The 19,200-nt window shown below is 40.6% G+C and overlaps 1 protein-coding gene across 9 annotated transcripts in view; it reads right to left on the bottom strand.

The window, feature by feature from the left end:
- Positions 1–19,200, bottom strand: part of tenm3 (teneurin transmembrane protein 3) — a 288,258-nt gene that overhangs the window by 122,579 nt on the left and 146,479 nt on the right. For 6 of the 9 annotated variants that reach the window (XM_085780218.1, XM_085780226.1, XM_085780234.1 and 3 more), the window contains one exon: positions 15,392–15,586. The exons of the other annotated variants lie outside the window; for them this stretch is intronic. In XM_085780218.1, the coding sequence (XP_085636344.1) occupies positions 15,392–15,586 (195 nt within the window). The remainder of the gene's footprint in view (positions 1–15,391; positions 15,587–19,200) is intronic. 9 annotated transcript variants of the gene reach the window in all.

Here is a 19,200-nt window from a genome sequence, read left to right as displayed (position 1 = left end):
GTGGGGCATGTAAGTGGAGGGTGCCCCTCTCTGCTCAGTGACCCACACCAGGGAAAAGGATAGGGGAAAAAAATTAAAAACCACGGAAATCAGGATAGGCTTAGTATTACATGATAGAGCAGACAACATATTTACTGTTTCACTAGTGTACGATTTTGCACAGAGAAAAAAAAGTCTGCGAAAACATTGGTTTTCTGAGTGGATTCTTCCTCTGTAAAAAAAAAAAAAAAAAGAGAGAGCGAGAACACCACCACAAAGTCATCTTTTTCATGGGACCTAATGCAGTGGTCCAGAAAAACATTATATTAGTTTGCTTTTACAACCGCTGGCTGCAACAAATGCGGCCAGTTAATTTTCCTTCTGCTTAATTGGCACAACAAAAGCTGCCACTTGTTGACAAGGTTTTATAGGTGACTGGCAACCCTGCCTCCTAAAAACATGCTACACTTGCAATTGTGTTTACTGGAGCCATAATGCTGCCTGGGTGGTGCTTTTAAATCAACATGACAACGAAACATTCATAGAATTTTAACCTTATCACCTAGGCAAAATGTTTTTAATGTATTTCATTTGTTTTCCCCGTGTTTGGTGCTGTGTGTGTTTCCATAATGACACTCTGCACCATCTAGACAATGTGATTTCCTCAATTAAGTGTGCTTCCATTTGTTCAGGTGTTGTTGCCTGGCTTCACTGAGTGTGTTTTTATCAATCACCACACACACTCTGAGCTATATTCCTTTTCCTACCGCTGCACCTGCATAAACCAAAACAGCAGAAGCGCTCAAAGACATCCAAACAGTCAGTGCACCAGGGACCCACCGCTTCATGCTTGTTGTTGCTCTCTTGCAATAAAAAATAAGGATGTAAGTGTTTTAGAAGCTTCAACCCATCAAAGCACGGTATGTAGGATGTAAACCCTTGCCTCTAGAGTCCCAAGTCTTGTTTTGTATGCTCAGTCATCCATTCCAGCGTCCTTCCCTTTAAGTTCTATGAAGTAGATGAATGCTAGTGACTGTAATACAGACAATATATTAATAGACTAGTTCTTAGAAGAAGGTGGAAGGTTCTTTCACAAGGGAGCAGCTGATTGTTTTTCCAGAAGAATTTCTTTATTTAATTCTGACCCTATTGATTTGTTGCCTGAAAGTCTTGCTTTTTAATTTTTTCCCTTATAATTATAGAAAAAAAATACTGACAGGATAATTTACTGAATTCTCTTCTTCTACAGCCAGACTTTTAATGAAAAAAGGAGGGAGTACATGAGTCCTGCCCTGACAGCTCTGTGTTACTTATACGGTATATGGGGGTATAATATTTTCACAGCTGATTCTCTGTGAGCCCACAGCCCACAGGTCCACACCATCACAGTCTGGGCAGAAAGTGGAGATGGAGTATCCATTTATGTGCTTCACAAGTCTGGAACATTCTCCCTGAAAATATTCAGAAATCAGAGTCTGTGTGTGCTTTCATAGAACTGAAAACAACATTTTTCCCAATTGCTAAGTAAACTGCAGCTCTCTCAGCACTGCAGCATGGCACTAGTGTTTATTTCTACACTTTACTTGATTGTAGTTTTGTATTTGTCTTTCTGCCTGTCTTTTCATATAAGTGCTCTTGGGATCACCTTCAGCTACATTTTCTAATCTAGTATAATCCCATCTAGGTCCCTTACAACTGAATCATTTTTTATTAATGCAAACAACACATGGGCGGTGCAATATAGCCTTCAAAAAAGGAAGGAAAACAAGCTATTGAACCAGTGAGGGAACTCCCTTAGAGCTGTGACACACTTCAGTACCTCCACTGTCAACAGGATGAACTGCATAACCTGAATTGATTAAGTGAAGGTACCATGTGTGTATGTAGCACGAGGAGACCCAGTTCTGATCCTTACCTAATCATTTCAGCCATCTGCATATGAATTAAAAGACAGATTCTCTCTAGACTGGGTTGGGAAATATCAAACTGTACACGTGAGAGGGAAGGGGGGTGGCTATGGCTGTGGTGGTAATGAACATAAATCAATGCTGAGGCTGAGTGGTACACTCACTGACATTGTTTACTCCAGACGGGTTGAAAATGATTAAATGGCTTAAGCAATGATTACAATTCCACTCTTTCTACACAACTGCATAAGAAAGTTTTTTTCTGTTTTAAAACAGAGTTCCCACCACGTGCATGATGCCGTCAACAATATCATTACGCCTCGGTATTAGACTGAATAGAGGTTGTGACGTCAGGTGAACAAAATTCTAATGCTCCCTATGTGCCACCCTCAATATATCAATACAGAAGTAGTCATGTAAATCTAAACAGGTTCGGTCCACTGCCTGCTGAGCTACGGCTGATGGAGTAACATCTACTTTGATGATGTTCATTCTACACAACAGATGTCTCAAACATGTTTCTTTGCTTCTACCACGCATTTACATCTGGAACCAGCCTGCGTCTTGTTCCAACTGTTACTTCACTATTTACACACTGACAGCAAAACGTTATAGATCTGCTCCTTCAGTTGAACTAAATCTAATTAAGTGTTAGTTTTATTGGCTTTACATCAGGTAATGGTTGTCACTTCCTCCTGCTGCTCTAAATAACCACATAGTTGAGTGTGTATGTGTTTCAGAAGCCTGCTAGAATGACAGATACAGTAAGGACAGCAGAAACGCAATCAGTTTTCAGTGCACCAAAATGTCAAATATACCCCAGTAATATCAAAGGATATGTTGAAATCTTTACATGAAAGGAATGAAGTGCTTATGGAAATGATCATGGTGCCATTAGGGATCAAGAGAGACATGAGCAAGGCACAGAGAGGCAGGTAAAGCAATGACCTTTGGACAGTGTGGCGTTTCAGTGTTTTCACTATACACATTTATACAAGTATAAGAAAATCTGAGTGTCTAAATGGAGAGGGAGACAGACTCAGAGGGAGGAGAGAACGATGTAGTGGTCCTTCTAAATTTATTTTTGTGATAGAAACAACATCCCACTCTATTAATTACCTATGTGACGAAAAAAGCGAAGGAGCAGAACACCACTAGTTGACCAGCAGAGAAACTTCTGAGAAACTACTTCCGAGAAACACTCAGAGAAACTACTGTACAATGCGGTGAACAGCCAGACATGCAACACAGAGTTAGACTGGCAGGGAATACTCTTGTTTAGACTTTTTTAAGTTAGACTTAAAGTTGGAGTTGGACTAACTGTCAGTATCTCCAGCTCCTGGATGAATCCCTGTGCCGTCAGTGTTCTCACGGCCACTGCATCTGACAATATACATTGTCTTTCAAAGGTGAAGGCATGCAGAGTGAAAGACAGGAGGGAGGGAAGGAGGGGAAAGTGAAGACAGGGCAAGAAAAACAAAAGCTGACACATTGAGGTTCCCCAAGAAAATAACCTAAAATAAAAGACTCATGGAGGTATTAAAGCAAAGCGAAAAAGGAAGAAAAAACAGCGGAATTAAAACATAATCATATGAAGAAAGAGGGGACAGGAAAGAGTTCAGAGGGAAATTGTAGTTTAGACTACATCAGGTCAGCGAAGACTGACAGTTGGTACTCATGAGACCATTTAATGGCAGCATTAGCATCACAGCAATCCTCTTAGACACAAGCAGTCCTAGGATGGGATTTTTACTACATGTAATTAAAGGAGGCAAGCCTCACTAGTCTGCACTTTACTTAAAAAAAAAAAAAAAAGCAACAGAGAAATCAGTGACTCAGAGCTTTAGAGTTCAATATGAGATTTTACTGAACAGTGACCCTCTTGTAAATACTCTCCATAGTCTGATGAGGAGCTTGGAACTGAGTGGGTAATTACAACGGGCACAAGTACAGCACAAGAAGACATGCCACTGCTGCCTATCCAGAAAACACTGCTCTGAAAGCTTCAGGTTTTAAGTAATGTTTCTTTTTTTCTAGTATAACAATGCCCATATCTAATGAACCATGAGGGACATATACAAAAGGCAGAAAATCAGGATTTGTCTCTTTTCGTGCCAACTAGTTTGTCTGCCTGTCGTTTCCTATTCCCTGCATGTAGAGATGAGGGGCAGAGGAGGTGAATTAATGAGGTCATGTCTGGGTACCAGCCGACTGGTCCTATGGAAAAAAAGAATTCACATAAAATAAACGTCTGGAGTACTGGCTGAGCTTAAATACCACTATATCGAAATATTGAGCACAGGCTCTCTTCAGCTAGAGATGGACTGAAATATATGCATACTGCAATGGATTACACATCTAAAGTCAGCTATCTGCAAACAGATCCAATGTAAGATTACATTGATACACTCATATGCAGTTAATTAGTTAAAATGTACAAAACCACATTCATTGCCATCTTTAAAGAACACAATATAAAACCTCATTATGACATTCCTCAGATATTAGACTTCCCTTTCATTGGTGGATGTGAATCTTATCAGCTGTTCTGGTAATTTGGCTGACTACAACTTGTGCTGATACAGCTTGTGTGGTTGTGACTGGAGAAGCAAAGAGATGGAGGGGACTTACTGCTGATAGGAACAGTGATAGTGATGGCAACAAAGAAAATGGATTCATTAAAAGAAGAAAGTGGAGATAAACTAAAAGGCAGCGGAAGGTATCAATATCTCTTCTTTTCCTCTCCTTAAAGTGAGTTGGACAAAATACGGGACAATGTAACTTTGTCTTCTCTTCATCCGACACTGGCTTCTTTTCCATCTTTTCTTTCTCTCCCCTCATATTTCTATTTTTTCCCCCAACACCTCGCTCCCACTCCTCCATCCTCTTCATCTGACCTCCTCTCTTACTCCCCTATCCTATCTTCCACTCAGTTCTTTAATATAGGCAGCTGCAGCCTTTTCAGTACCTCTCATCAGTCCTCCACATTTATCTCTCCTTATTGTAGCACCAGTGCATTGACCCGTCATCCACTCTCCCTTCCCCCTGTCTTTCTCGCCCTCATTCTCTCATTCATTTTCTCCTGCCAAGTCAGCTTTCAGTGCCCTCTCTCCCTCTCCCTCTCTCTGTACATTCTTTTACTCTCTCACTCTGTCCAAGTTGTTAATATGGAGGACTGTGATCCTTTAAGCCACTGGGTCTTTCTTTGCTTTTGCTTTTTTACTCTTTCATTTGTTTTCTATCCTTTTTGTCCTCTCAGCCACCAGGAGTTTTTAAAACACGCACTGTGTCCTTTGCTGGGCTTTCTTATCTTCTTTTTTGCTTTCTCAACTTTCACAAAATTAAATTTATTTTACCGGGTTGAGTATCAGTTGAATCTTTTTGCAACAGTACTGGAATACAATTGAATCTCAATAACATCCACTCTAAAAGCACAAAACCCCTTCAGGCTATACGTTTTTTCTACATGAAAATTAATGGATGGTGCACACATTGACAGTTTTGCTATTAACTTTAGCTTCAGCAGAAGAGCAAGAACACGGAGGGTTTTCCCTATGGGCCCATGCACTTACCAGAAAAATCACAACATCATTTGTATCTTTAAATGAGACTGTCCTCTTGTAGAAAACTGAACTCTGGGTCATCTATGTAAGCAGCTTATTATGACCCAGCTTATTAGGCTTTTTTCTTGTGGATGCAATAATTATGGGCACAAAAGAGGAAGTCGGTTTGGATGGATGGTTCAACAAAACACAGGATTTTCTCACCGGAGACCACTGTTTATTATTGTTACCATCAGCTGCACCTACGGCGGATACGGCCCTTATCTGAAGGTATGCAAACAAACAACTTACTGTACAGTATGTCTGTGTTTTTCTACAACCTCCTGCAGTCATGAGAATACTTACAGCTCTTTTACAGTAATGGTCACTTGATCTAATGACAGGAGAAAGTGCTGTGACTTTGTGTCACCACAAAAAGTATTTGAGGAGGTTGAAGAGGATGTCTGGGCACAGGCTGTCTTTGAGAAGAAGAGACTGCACTCACTGTTATTTCTTTCAGCCTTGACCCTAATGTTAGTGGGTTCTTTTGCATTATTTATAAGGGTCACCAAGGGTAGTTTAAGGAAGGTAATGACGAGCACTGTTATTTAGGTTGGACGACGAGTCGGCAAAATCGCAGAGAGTGAAAAAGACTGCATATAAAACATTCACTACATGACAAACATAACCATGCCCTTGTGTGCACAATCACTTCCAGTTTGGCTTTCCGTAATTGAGTTGGTGATTTTCTTTGCGAGAGCAAACATCAAGAGGTTTTTAATGTGTAGACGATAAGGCCTTGACTTGCTTGTTTGCTTGTCAATTTGTATAATAAGTTTTCAGGTGAATTGTACCATTGACCACTGAGGCACACTTGTCTGTAATTGAACTACTTCCATCAAATGTGCAGTGGCAGGTTTGTTCTAACCTATCTTATACAGTGAGTCACAGAGGGACACAGGGAGCTGCCGGGTGGCCTGCAGATGAACTAACAAGGGTAGTCTTCATATTGATTCTTCGATAATGTCAAGTGCAGACAAATTTAAAGGACGTCAATTTCCATTCTATAGTTCCATTGATTCAAACTTATAGACAACATGATTTCTCTGGAAGATGCATTGTCAAGATAGATAAGGTTACATCTAAAGCCTGTTCCACTGTGTACTAAGTGTACGTCTATATATATATATATATATATATCTACTATCTGCTTATTCAGCAGATGTGTGTAAATTGGCGTCCTTGTGCCCAGTCTGTGGTTGTAAATCACTAATCTACACAGCAGAAGCAAAGCCAAATTACCCTCGAGTGAGGTATTTAACATCGGCCACAGTGAAGGAATACAGTGTGTGGATAAGATGTTAAGAGCAACGATAAACGATAAAGATGATGCATCTGGAATATATATATCAAGAATTCAAGTGGGACATTGAAAAAGGGGCATTTGATTGTTCACACTGCAGCAGATGTTAGTATCATGTTGTTTGGACACCACAAACCTTCCCTTGTTTCTTTGAGGGTCTTGGCTGAGGTGCAAAGCTAGCTGGAAAACCTACAGTGCCTGGTAAAAACCAGCATGCTAAACTTTCACCCTCGTCCTCCTTCAACAATAGCACTAATAGATATATTTAGTAACAAGTTACGTTACCAAGGAAATCATGGCTTACAGTTGTCTAACAGCACAGCAATTACAACTTAACACCCAGGAGCCGAGAGTTTCACTTACCGTAGCGTGTCATTTCAAAACATTCCTATCTCATTCTATAGACACGACAGTCGGCACTTGATGTCTAATATGCACACACACACGCACACCATCAATCCTCTAACTCCCTTCTACTCTCATTGTCTGTCTGTGTCTCTTCACATGAAGTCTGCTCCAACAGTCTGAGATCCTTTGCTACATGCATTCTGCAATCAGCCTCAGGCGTAAGCTGTGTGATTTTTGGCCTTTTTACCATGTGAGTGTTTGAGGCTTAAAGCCCAGCCACAGCCACTCGGCTGAGGTCCATTAGTCTGATCAGAGATTGATTGATTGGGTCTGGTGTTGAGGAGAAATATGTTTTTTTTCCCTCTCCCTGTCTCTCTTCTTCTCTCCCATTCAATGACTCATTGATTGGTTCTAGTGTTGAGGAGAATTGCCTACTTGAACCCAACGTAAAAAGCACTAAGTGTTATCCGTGTTTCTCTGTCCACCTCAGTCTGACCTTCCTTTCTCCCTCTCAGTATAGATGTTGTCAATAAGTCTTGGCGTCGTCCTGCTGTTTGCAAAGAAACCCATCTTTTTTCTGCAGCTTTTTCCGCTTCGACATGATAGCCTTGGCGTCTCGGAGGCATCTTAAGGCTGGACAGTGGAGTCTTTCCACTCTCAGGGGGAAAAGACAAACAGTTTGTTTTGAGGAATAGTGAGCTACTATACTGTCTTTGCTTACTTGTCTAGAGATAAAATGTCTGGTGCCGATGTGCAATATTTTGATCAGACCAGAACAGAACATGCATCTATGGACAATTTAATGAAATGTTTCATTAGTATTCATAAGACTCCAGCCTGTAGAGACAGACCCTCCACTTTTAATATTTCCAATTCACAACAAGGAAATCATGAAACTACACATCTATACTGCACACACCCATGTGTACACAGCCTGTTTTCAGAAACCTACTTAGGTGACTGTGATGTCACAGAAACTTTCAGCCATGTCCCAAGCCAATATACTGTATGATCTCTCATGATTGTCTCAACTGGTGAGCGAAGGAGATGTAAACCTATTGAGACGGTCACTCTGTGGTTCTTAAAACACAGGTGTATCTTCTTAAGGACCAACACAGGAAAAGTGTAAAATATGAGACCCTTAAATTATTATAATGGATTACATTTATATAGTGCTTGTCCCAACACCCAAAGCGCTTTACAGAAACCATTATTCATTCATACACATAGGTGGTGGTAAGCTATGTTGTGTAGCCACAGCTGCCCTGGGGCAGACTGATGGAAGCGTGGCTGCCAATGTGCGCCAAACAGCCCCTCCGACCACCACCAAGATCATTCATACGCATTCACTCGAGGCAAGGTGGGTAAGGTGTCTTGCCCAAGGACACTACGACAGCGATTGGGACAGAACGGGATTCAAACCACCAACCCTCTGATTATTGGACGACCCGCTCTACCGCCTGAGCCACTGCCGCCCTATTCTATTGCTACAAGGAATAAGATGGTTTGAGTTATTTGCACCAGTTGGCAAGCTAGGCATTAAAGCACATATCAGGTAACAGATATTTGAGTCATGACTACAAATTGTAATTATATGTAAATTATGATAAGCCATGAATCATGAGAGAATGATGAAAACCCTTATAGGAAAATTTCAGATGTTTGGGGCTGCTGTCCATCCATGGTAATGGCAAGAGGTAACTATTCTCATTCTGTTGTCTAGAGGGGGAGAATGCAAGAAGAATCCTCAGCCTTAGTCAGTGTAAATGTAAATGCATAGGGTGAGTTACTATGTCTGAGTCCCACCCTGAGGAGGAAAAAGTCAGCACAGAGAATGAGAGTGCATATATTGATACTTATCAGTAGGTGACGTCACGGTGCGTTCCACCTGGCCGCCGCCATGCTGGGTACCGAACACTGAGTTAACCTCTATTCAGATCAGTGCAGCCACGTCCTCTCTGACCAGAAATGACTGCTGCCTGATGTAGTTTGGATATGGATATTTCTCATTTTGATGGCCTTGCCTTGAAAGCACACACCTCCAGCACCTTTCTGCTGAGACGATCTTTGACAGCGCGGTGCGCCGCTCTCTCTCCCGTTAAAACTTAATCTAGCTCACCCAGCGGACCTCTCTCTCTCTCTCCTCGTCTCTCTCTCTCTCGCTCACTGTCTCTCTCCTGTTACTTATATGTGTTTAACCAAATACACGAAAAGCCAAATCAAATCAAAAATGCGTAGCCCACTTCTTTTTTCTTTTTTAACTCACAGACATTTTCATAAAGTAATAAAATATCTGGACATTTTGCCATCGTTAACATTGAGACAAAAGGCTGCAGGAATGGAAGAAGAATTCGGCAAATCATCTTATCACGCAAAAAGGCACAACAAACAGGTTTTGCACAATGGTTTGCACAAATAAGTCTTAATATGCACAACACCTTCTCATCATAATCCACGCCATCTACACAGCTACGTTATCAGCTCAGCTGTTATTAAAACCCAACTCATCAGGACGCGATGACCACCACTCACATTAAACAAACCGTTAACTATTAATCCACACTCAAACTGAGGCAACAATAGTGTTAACTGTACTCAACAAGCTGTTATTACAAGGTTTACAACAGATATGACAGACAACCTGGGCCGTGTGTGTGTGTGTGTGTGTGTGTGTGTGTGTGTGTGTGTGTGCGCGCGTGTGCGTGTATAAGAAAGGGAGGGAGGGAGAGAGAGAGAGAAAGTAGGTAAAAGCTGCTAGCTGTTAGCTACCGTAGCTCAGGCGTCGGTCTCCCGTCAGGTAAAAGCTGCTGTTTATTCCTCAGATGAAGCTCATGTTGAGTCTCTCTGGTACAGTTATCCATCACTGCAGTTGAATTAGCCGCTAAACTGCTGGACGCTAAAACCGAGGGGCCGTCTGTGTGTTTACAATTCAGGAAAGCAACGTGAACGTACGTGCTGCTCACACTATGTAGAGTGAGGCAGCCTCCCTTGGCGTACATGTCTCCCAAGCTGTTTAATGACGGTAAAAATGAAACAAAGTAAATATCCTGCATAGTTTCTCTTTTCTGTGCTGCACTGATCAGAGCGGCGTCCCTACCTAGTGTATTTTACTTAGCAACGATCTGTTAAACAGGAATAACAGACTGTTAAATGCAAAATCAAGATGTAAATAAATATCAGAAATATCAATAAATTATCGGAATACGACATTCAATAGAGCCATGTAATAAAAAAAGGTTTATCCACTATTTTTGTGAGATTTGATGTCACAGCCCATAGACTGCCTTTGGAAGTCGGTACCCAAGATGGCGCTGTGACCGGCTGCGAACGCTGTATGACGTCACGTGATATCTATCAATAGTAGTGCATGTGAGTGACAGAGAGGAAGGTATGCACCATAGCTCCTTTGTTGTCAGGAAACATTTGGCTTCCTACTGCATGGAGAAGCAGCTCTCTCACACACTGCTTAATTTAAACAGCAGCCAACACCTTTCTGCAACACTGTTCACTGTGCATCTTCTTAGCCTATATTTTCTTTACCATCTCAAAGGGATGTGGCAGTCTACACAAGCTCTGATCACAAAGCCTTTCAGCAACTATAGTGTAAAGTGATAGGTTGTTAAATATAAAAATATGATACATGTTGTGATCATATTAGATAACTTAAACATATATTTTGAACAAATATACTTACATTTATTAAAAGGTTTAAAACTGAAATAGTCTAAATACTTGCAACAATACCAAGAAACATTGATATTCTTGGATGTAAATGCAGACTTTATTCATATTTGAATTTAACATTAAGGGAATTATTTTTCAGGGGTAATTTCACTGTTTATAATGCACACCTGCAGTTTTAAAATACGGTGCACAAACATTTTAATAATCCACCAGTTTGTGTGGTTCATATTAAAATCATTTTTGCTGTATTTTATTATTCTGATTTGTTTCATGTGTCTTTTTTATAATCATAATTTATACTTTTTACTTGGATATTAATAATGCTGGCATATAGCAACATAGAGAGTACTCAAAGCAGTAAAATGAACAGTTAAGTCACCTAAAATATAAAGTATTGAATGTTACAGTATATGTCGGCCCAATCTCTGGACAAACCTTTGATACTAGTGCTGGGACGATATGCTTTTCTCCCGATTCGATTCTTCTATGATTTTTTGGATGGCGATTCGATTTAAATTGCGATTCTACGATATTGCCGATTCTCTCGATTTTTAGTCTGCATTTTTAATATTTATCTGCACACAAATACTGTAGGAGCCTATAAATTAACATACTCCATTATAAAGTGAACTTAAACCCTTTTCAAAACCTGTACTCTCTGTATGTAAAAAAGGCTAATAAATGCGCATTGCACAATATTTAAAAAAAATCCCCCCAAAAATAATAAATTCAAAAAAAAGAAATCGATTTTTGAAAAAAAAAAAAACGATTTAAAAATCGTCAAAAAAGATATCCCAATATTTATGTGAATCGATTTTTTCTCCCACCCCTATTTGATACACACACATACACGCATCCACATGCACACACTGGTCAAGCTACTGACCCTTTATTCACATTACCTGTGATTACACCAAATTATCACTGCTGCCTGCTGCTGTCAAACGGCAAGCTTATAATTACACATGCCCACTTTTACATGTTTTGCAGATGTCTTGAGCCACAACATGAAAACACTGCAGAGGCTGAGGTCTACTCATACCCTCCATTCATGAATTACATTATCAGACTAATGAACCTATAAAAATGACTCTCATACATACTTGTACTAAGACTGTTTTTTTTTTTTCAGATAAATAGAGCTAAACAGCAGCAGCAGTAATACCGTATGACGAGTATTACATCTGCAGATTGCACAGCAGGTACCTTCAGCAATTATTTTAATCTAATCAGAAATGGTAATTGACCTTCTGCTGTCTTGTCTACATGTATATGAGCCTTTTTTTTCCAAGATTATGAGTTTATACGGTATATTTTAAGGAAAGGTGTTATTGTGCATGTATGTGAAGTATCTCACAAACAAGAAACTTGCTGTGTACATGCTACACATGGTTAAGCCGTGGCTCATTTCCAAGTGTATGTATCCTGCAGAGACAAGTTCAAAAAGATCAACAAGGATCACATGATCAATTGTTATTTATGTTCAGTTTCATCATGTTGACAATATGATGCAACATCAGACAAACTTCCTGCTCAAAATATCTGACCACATCATCACTATGCAAGGGAAGCTGCACTGGAAACTTCCATTCAGAAGCAGAGGTTAAGCAAAGCCAACATGCTAGGCTATACAGTATATACTAGCCTAATGTACACATGATACTAAATGTACTGACTGGATTGGTTTTAATCTATGATTAGGGATATTCAACAACATGAACTATTAATACCATAATTATAATATTGGATAATAAATAGGGGACACTGTAAAATTCACTATAAAGATATTGATGTCCTGCCAATAACGGTTAGAGTACATGGATAGAGGACTGTCTCTCACTGTTGTCACTGATCAGGGATGTAGACTTCCTGACACGCACACTTATCTTTAGTGAGAGATTTTCTTCATCTGTGGTTGAATTTGTGGTTTTGTGGCATCAGTGGCAGTTATGATATAATTTTATCTTTTCCATCTCATTTCATTGGTAGCAGGTATCATTATTGCCATATATGATGAGTACACATAGTAATACGGGTCTAGCCTAAGGTGTAGGTATTATTTTCTACTGCCTTTCCTTCAAATATGGAATTATGTTATTTGACATTTGCCTGGAAGCAGGTTGGCAGATTTGTGAATGACATAATGTAATTACATTACAGTATCAACGCCCTCTGCAAAGAGGTGACAGGCAGAGGGAGAAATAGCTGAGGAAGGCAGCGAATGGAAGTGGAAACCTGGTTTCAAAGCAGCAGCAAGCCTACAGGAAATCATTTGTGAAATATGAAATGATGACTTTGTGTATAATTTATGTCCATTCAGGTATTTTTCTCATCATTTCTTTAATTAAATATGAAATTAAATGCAAAATAGGCATCTTGTAACAACAATTACATTGGCAATCATTTTTATTTATTGAATGTAACATCAAAAGTCACTACAAAGGTCAGCCTGCAGCTGCATTAATGCCTCCCACCATCATCCAGACCTGGTCTGAACAGGCAGACAGCACAGGTAAATCCTAGTCATTCTTCATAATAAAAATATACTGTGCTGTTTGATCCTAGAAAGCATTCTCTGCCATTAGTGCAGCAAGATACAGATAGAACAGGACACCGGCCAGTGTGCACCTGATGTATCACTGCCAAACTATAACATTTACTATGCACTATAATGACAAATAGAGCTGGAGTCAAATGAAATGTCACAGTATGAATATCTCTGTGGCTTCTACCCTGAAACCCACTTTCAATGTAGGACATTGAGGCCGGCTTTTTAGGAATCGCCTTTATAGACTGAATAGAAAAGCACTGTTTCCCTCTGCCTCTGATGCTTCATAAAGCACTTTGTCGTCCCAGTAAACAGTCAATGAAAAAAATGTTTTCTAAGGGAAAAGTGAAAAAGAAAAGCCTGGCTTCTCTCCCCTGTTCTCAAAATCTCTGCCTTTTCTTCCTGCTCAGCTTCTTCCTCCTGTAAACAAGGAGTTAGGAAAAAAACAACAGGGGAGTGTGTGCGTGTTTTTTTTATGTGTGTAGGGAAATATCAGCTGCATGTCTCTCACTTACTTTGCTTCAGTGCTCGACTTCCAACAAAATCAGTGGCGCAAATAACTGGAGGAAATGATACAAGGTGATATGAGTGAATAAAAGTAAAAGCATGTCTAAAAGTGCAGGAAGTGTGAGAGTGATAGTTTAGATGTTTGGCTGAACATTGGTTGGTTAGGTCAGACTGGAACTACTCTGGGGAAGGAGGACCACACACGTATCCACAAACACACACGCACACAACCTTTTAGCCATTTCAAGACTCTACTTCAGAGCTGTTTCTGATTATGTTTAGATGGCAATGTATATATGAGGAGACGTCTGTCTGTCTCTCTATTTCTATAACTCCATGCAGCTGTCTTTCTTTTTCTCATTCTCCTTCCTTCCAAATCTCCTCCCTCTTTATTTCTCCCTTTCATGCCCCCTCTCCTGATACAGTCTGACTCTAATTGTGGTTGTCTTAGTTCCTTTCTTCAAACCATCAAAGTCTGTTTCCTATCAAACTCCTAGCTATAAGATGGCTGATCCAGGGATATTGGCCAGCCATCACAACTCAGCATCTGGTGCTTATCAACCTCCATAAGCAAACTGTTCTCAGATCAGCACTTTGATGGCCCCAGTGTTCTGAACAGCCAGACAAGAGTTTTATCCTGAACTTGCAGCCTAACATTCACCATGTGGGGAGTCACCAGGAGCCGGCCTCTTGGCAACCAGAGCAAATCCCAAATATTCTATCTAAATATCCCAAATTCTGGTCAAATAAACTCTGGTTGGGGCAGCTGTGAAACGCTGGTGTGTCTAAAATGAGAACAGAAAACAAAATAGCCTAATTCATCAGAATTATTGGTTCAATCCACGAAAATGTTGCTCTAGCCCAAATTTTTTATGAATTTTTGATTCTGACTGAGGAGTCTTACACTGTGAATCTTTTCAGTGTCTTCCCTTCTTTCTTTTAGGATCCCAATTTTCCCCGATATACTAACATACCACTGTTTTGTCAAAACCAACTCTATCTATATATAACTACAGCATTGTCAACCAGTCAACCAATGATGCAACTTCCTCACAACCTCAACTCTCATGAACAAAGGCTGCAAGAAACTGTGACAGAGACGTAGAAGACCATTTAATCTATTGAGGACAACCACTGGAAGCCGCCAGAAGTTTAATCCTTCATACTGTGCTGCTTGGTGAACGTTCTGATGGACCACAATGCTTGAGCAAGCAACATGAAGACAGCCGATGTGGTGGAATCTGCCATATCCAACAACCATAACCATTTTCTTCACACTGGATACACTGGACTATTGGGCAGATAACATTCTGCAAAAATGTTCTTTAGCTTTAAATTTGACTGTAAAAAGTCTTTGACACTAATAGGACAGAGCAGATTATAAATTAAAGAGAAATATCAAGCCAATAAATCAATCAAATCCCAGTTCAGGCAATAAAAAGGAAACTCTTTAAGGGAGGAAAGGAAAAAAGCTTTTAAAAGGTCACTAATGAAGCAATTAATGTCCCTTTACCATGTGTTACAGGTGAGTACAACCGTCCAGCATACTCCTCTTGCTCTTGTTCCTCCTCCTCCTCCTCCTCCTCCCCTTCCTCTGAGTCGGGCTCAGCCGTGTCGCCTAACAACAGGTTGTCATGTTGACTGCCTGACTGCGGATGTGATTGGTCAATGACAGATGATGGACAGGAGGGGGAGGGCATGGGAGAACCTAGAAAAGAATACAACCAAAAAAAAGGGAAAAACAAAAGGATGATGAATTTGAAGAATGGACAAAAACAGCAACAAGAAAAAAAGCAACTGAAACTTAAAAAGAAAGAGAAAAACAGAAATGACTGAGCAGTGATTTATGCAGATGTTTGCTGATGGTGTGACTGAAAGCTGTGGTATGAGGCTGATGAAGTTACAGCTGGGTCACATTGCACAGTCACAGCGTTGTCACTCTAAGCTGCTGCCACAGAGCTGCACAAACACTGTTTATTTTTATTTTCTGTTTAGCTTTTGGGATGTTGTGTCTAGAGGGAAAGAAGTATTTCAGCTTCTCACCTCACCGCCCCATCTTCAATGCCCCCCCTCCCTCCTCCTCCCCTTTTATCTTCTCTACCAGTTCACCCCGTCCCACCACCACCACCTCCTCTGACTTGTGACTGAAAGAGGAGTTGGCCCAAGTTGCTCAATTGTGTGAGGTGTCAGTCTGAGCATCAGCCAGAGGTTGTGTGAGACTAGACTCACAAACAGACTGTGCAAAATCAATTGTGTATCGATGTGGCAACCTTGGCATTTAGTGACTTCTGAATGCTAAGTGGCTCCTCTGTTTGTGCATATTGTGTCGAGGAGCCTTTTTGTATGTGTGTGTTTGTTTGTGTGTGTGTGTGTTTGTCTTTTTCCCAGACAGATAAATCTGTCCAGCCCAAGCCCAGTACAAATGTGGAGGCACAAAAGAATGTAATTAGTTGTTGAAAAGCAAAGGAATGAAAAATAAATTCATTTCATTAACAGCACTTGTCATGGTGGCTGCTTTACAGATAAAATGTGTTATGTCTCTTTCTAAATCTCTTGATCTCCCACAATTCCAAGTTGAGTGTGTCAGTTTTTTTAAAATGCTTTGCGCACTAGTCACTTGGTCAAGGACATCACACACACACACACACACACACACACAGCTGGCATGCAGAGAGATAAACACACACCCAAGAAATCCGAAAGCAGCCAGTCTTGTCCCCTCCAGCAACCCGCTGTATATTCCATCCTGACATTCTCTTGTTTTTTTAATATAGTTTCAGGCTAAATCTACAGTAAAACACTGGCTTGATACAAACACATCCAAAATAACATGACACCAGTCACTGGTTAATTATTTACTTGAATGCCTTTTGGCTTGTTTCTTTTACTGAGACAGGAAATCAAATGGATGTGGCCTTTTCTATCAAATGCCTGACTCTCACTCTCTGTATAGATAAAAAAAAAAAAGAAAAAAATTGAAGGAAAGGAAAGGAAAATGGCCGGTGGCTTTTGCTGAGGAAAAAGGACCAGTATAGGATTAAGGCAGCTTGTGGGCAGACACAGTCCAGTGGCTTCACTATCTCTACTAGTTGTCTAAGGGAGATGCTTTACTTGGATTGACCCTCCTGTGACATTGTAATCTGTTTCCAAACAAGTGTGCCTGAATTTGTTTTACTGGTATTAATAATATCAAAATGCCAACTTTCCTTGGACAATCTCTATTGTCCCGTGACAGGCAAAAAGGCTTTTTCTACCTGAACAATAGTTAAGTCCTGGGGCAAACAGTGAGTAAAACATTTCAATCATATCTAGGCTCAATTCTATTAGTATTTCACTCACGCCTCCTGTTAAATATTAGCCAGCAGCAGCCACTGAACGAGAGCATCAGCATGGACAGACTGTATTTAAAACTGTGTGAGAGAACTATTCAGATGATATCTTCCATACTGACAATGACAGCTGTTAGTCTCACCAAATCACTAGAGTGTTATGACAGTGATGCCATCATCTCTGTCTCTCTCTCTCTCTGCTGGCCGCTCGTTACCGCCCACCAGCTGTCTCATGTTCCCTTCTTTCCCATCTTCTAGACTTTTTTTATTTCCTCTACCACAGGTGAAATGCATGTTCAGAACTGCATTAACTTTTCATTAAATTCTTACCGACTTCTCAGACTTGAGTGCACCCAAGTTCGTGAGAATCCACTGCATGAAAATCTTTAAAAACACAAATGTCAGGGACTATTTTAAGTAAACTGTACATGTCCGCACCGAGCAGCAGCAACACTGAAACCTCTGACACATGAAGTGAATCGTATGGATCATCATTACAATGGCACCTGTCAGTGGCTGAAATGAATCAGGCAGCAGGTGAACCATCAGTTCTTGAATGTTAATGTGTTGGAAGCAGGAAAATGGTGGGAGTGAAAGGATGTGTGTGACTTTGACATGGGCCAAACGGCTACACAACTGGGTTGGAGCTTCTCCAAAACCTGCCAGGTGTTGTGGGGGTGTTCCCAGAGCGTTATAGAGGGATGACCAGCAAAACTGGGAACAGGTCATGTGCACCCACAGCTCACTGATACGCATGGAGAGTCGAGTCTAGCCTGTCGGATCTCATCAACAGCTGCTACTGCACAAGCCGCTAAGGATGCATCACAACTAGCTGGGACATGATCCCTGTCCACTGCTGAAAGCGGACCGTGGAGCCATGGCAACAGCCTGATGGTACTGGCCATCAGCAGGATGATGACCTCTGCAACACATGACAAAGAGTTCAAGGTGGAGCCTGAGGCTAATGTGGTGCCACATACTGGAGCACCCCAGAAGGTGTAAAGGAGGATAACGAGAGGGAAAGAGGGAGAGAAACAAGCACATAAACACAGGGCTCGAGGTATTTCTCTTTGACTCATTACCAACAGCATCTTTGTTGATTCTAGCTCTTGAAATTGTGATATATCTGTTGAAACTGATTACAGTAAAGGTATACACAGACTACACTATCTACATCGAGAAGAAACAAAACAAATGAAGAAGCCTCCAGCCAAAAGTCTCCACACCAAGGAGCAGCAAGTCCAATCTTCCAATCTCTCTGCTAGCTCCAGGAAACACAAACCAAGAGTATTGTTTTTATAAAATCATGGAACAGTTGATTCCTCATATGTGTGTGTATATGTCTGAGAGAAGATAATAGAACCATCATTTGGTGATTTGTTCCTACAGAGAGTCTGGTGTTTGTTGTGCCAAAGGGTTTGGACTCAGAGCCAACAGTCTCCGAATGAGCCAAAACTGCCTGGTTGACACAAACACACACACATACAGTCAGTGAAACACACACAGTGCACAAAGTAGATATTAAACACACAAAATATACTATTAATACTATATCCAAATGAAAAATGATGATTGATGAGAGATAGATGAGGAAGAAGAAAGAGGAGCCACAGAGAAGAGAGCAAGTCCAGAGGAGAGAGATAAAAATCATGAGGACATGACAACATCAAGCTGTGAACAACATGACAATCACAACAAGCACATTCTGTTGCATGAATCATAACTAAATGAAAATTTCCCTTCTGTGGATTTTTTTTGTTTTTTTGTTTTTTCACTCACTAGTTTCTTTGGATTTTTGTGAAGTATTTGCTTCCGTGGATGGAGAGTGAAATATAGACTATGTGGTCGCTCTGTTGTTGTTCAAGAGAATGCTGCAGACATTTATTTGATAGAAACAGGATGTGTGTTGGGGTCAGGCAGTGGTGCGGGAGGCTGCCTGTGTATTTTAGCAGTGACTGGTTTATGTTGTCTCAATGGAAACATCTTTAGAGCT

This window comes from Trachurus japonicus, chromosome 1 (genome assembly GCF_045865225.1).
Source record: "Trachurus japonicus isolate A0001 chromosome 1, Traja_1.0".
In the NCBI taxonomy this organism is placed as follows: Eukaryota; Metazoa; Chordata; class Actinopteri; order Carangiformes; family Carangidae; genus Trachurus; species Trachurus japonicus.
The sequence above is the reverse complement of the archived record's forward strand: the minus strand, read 5'-3'. Positions and strand labels throughout refer to the sequence as shown.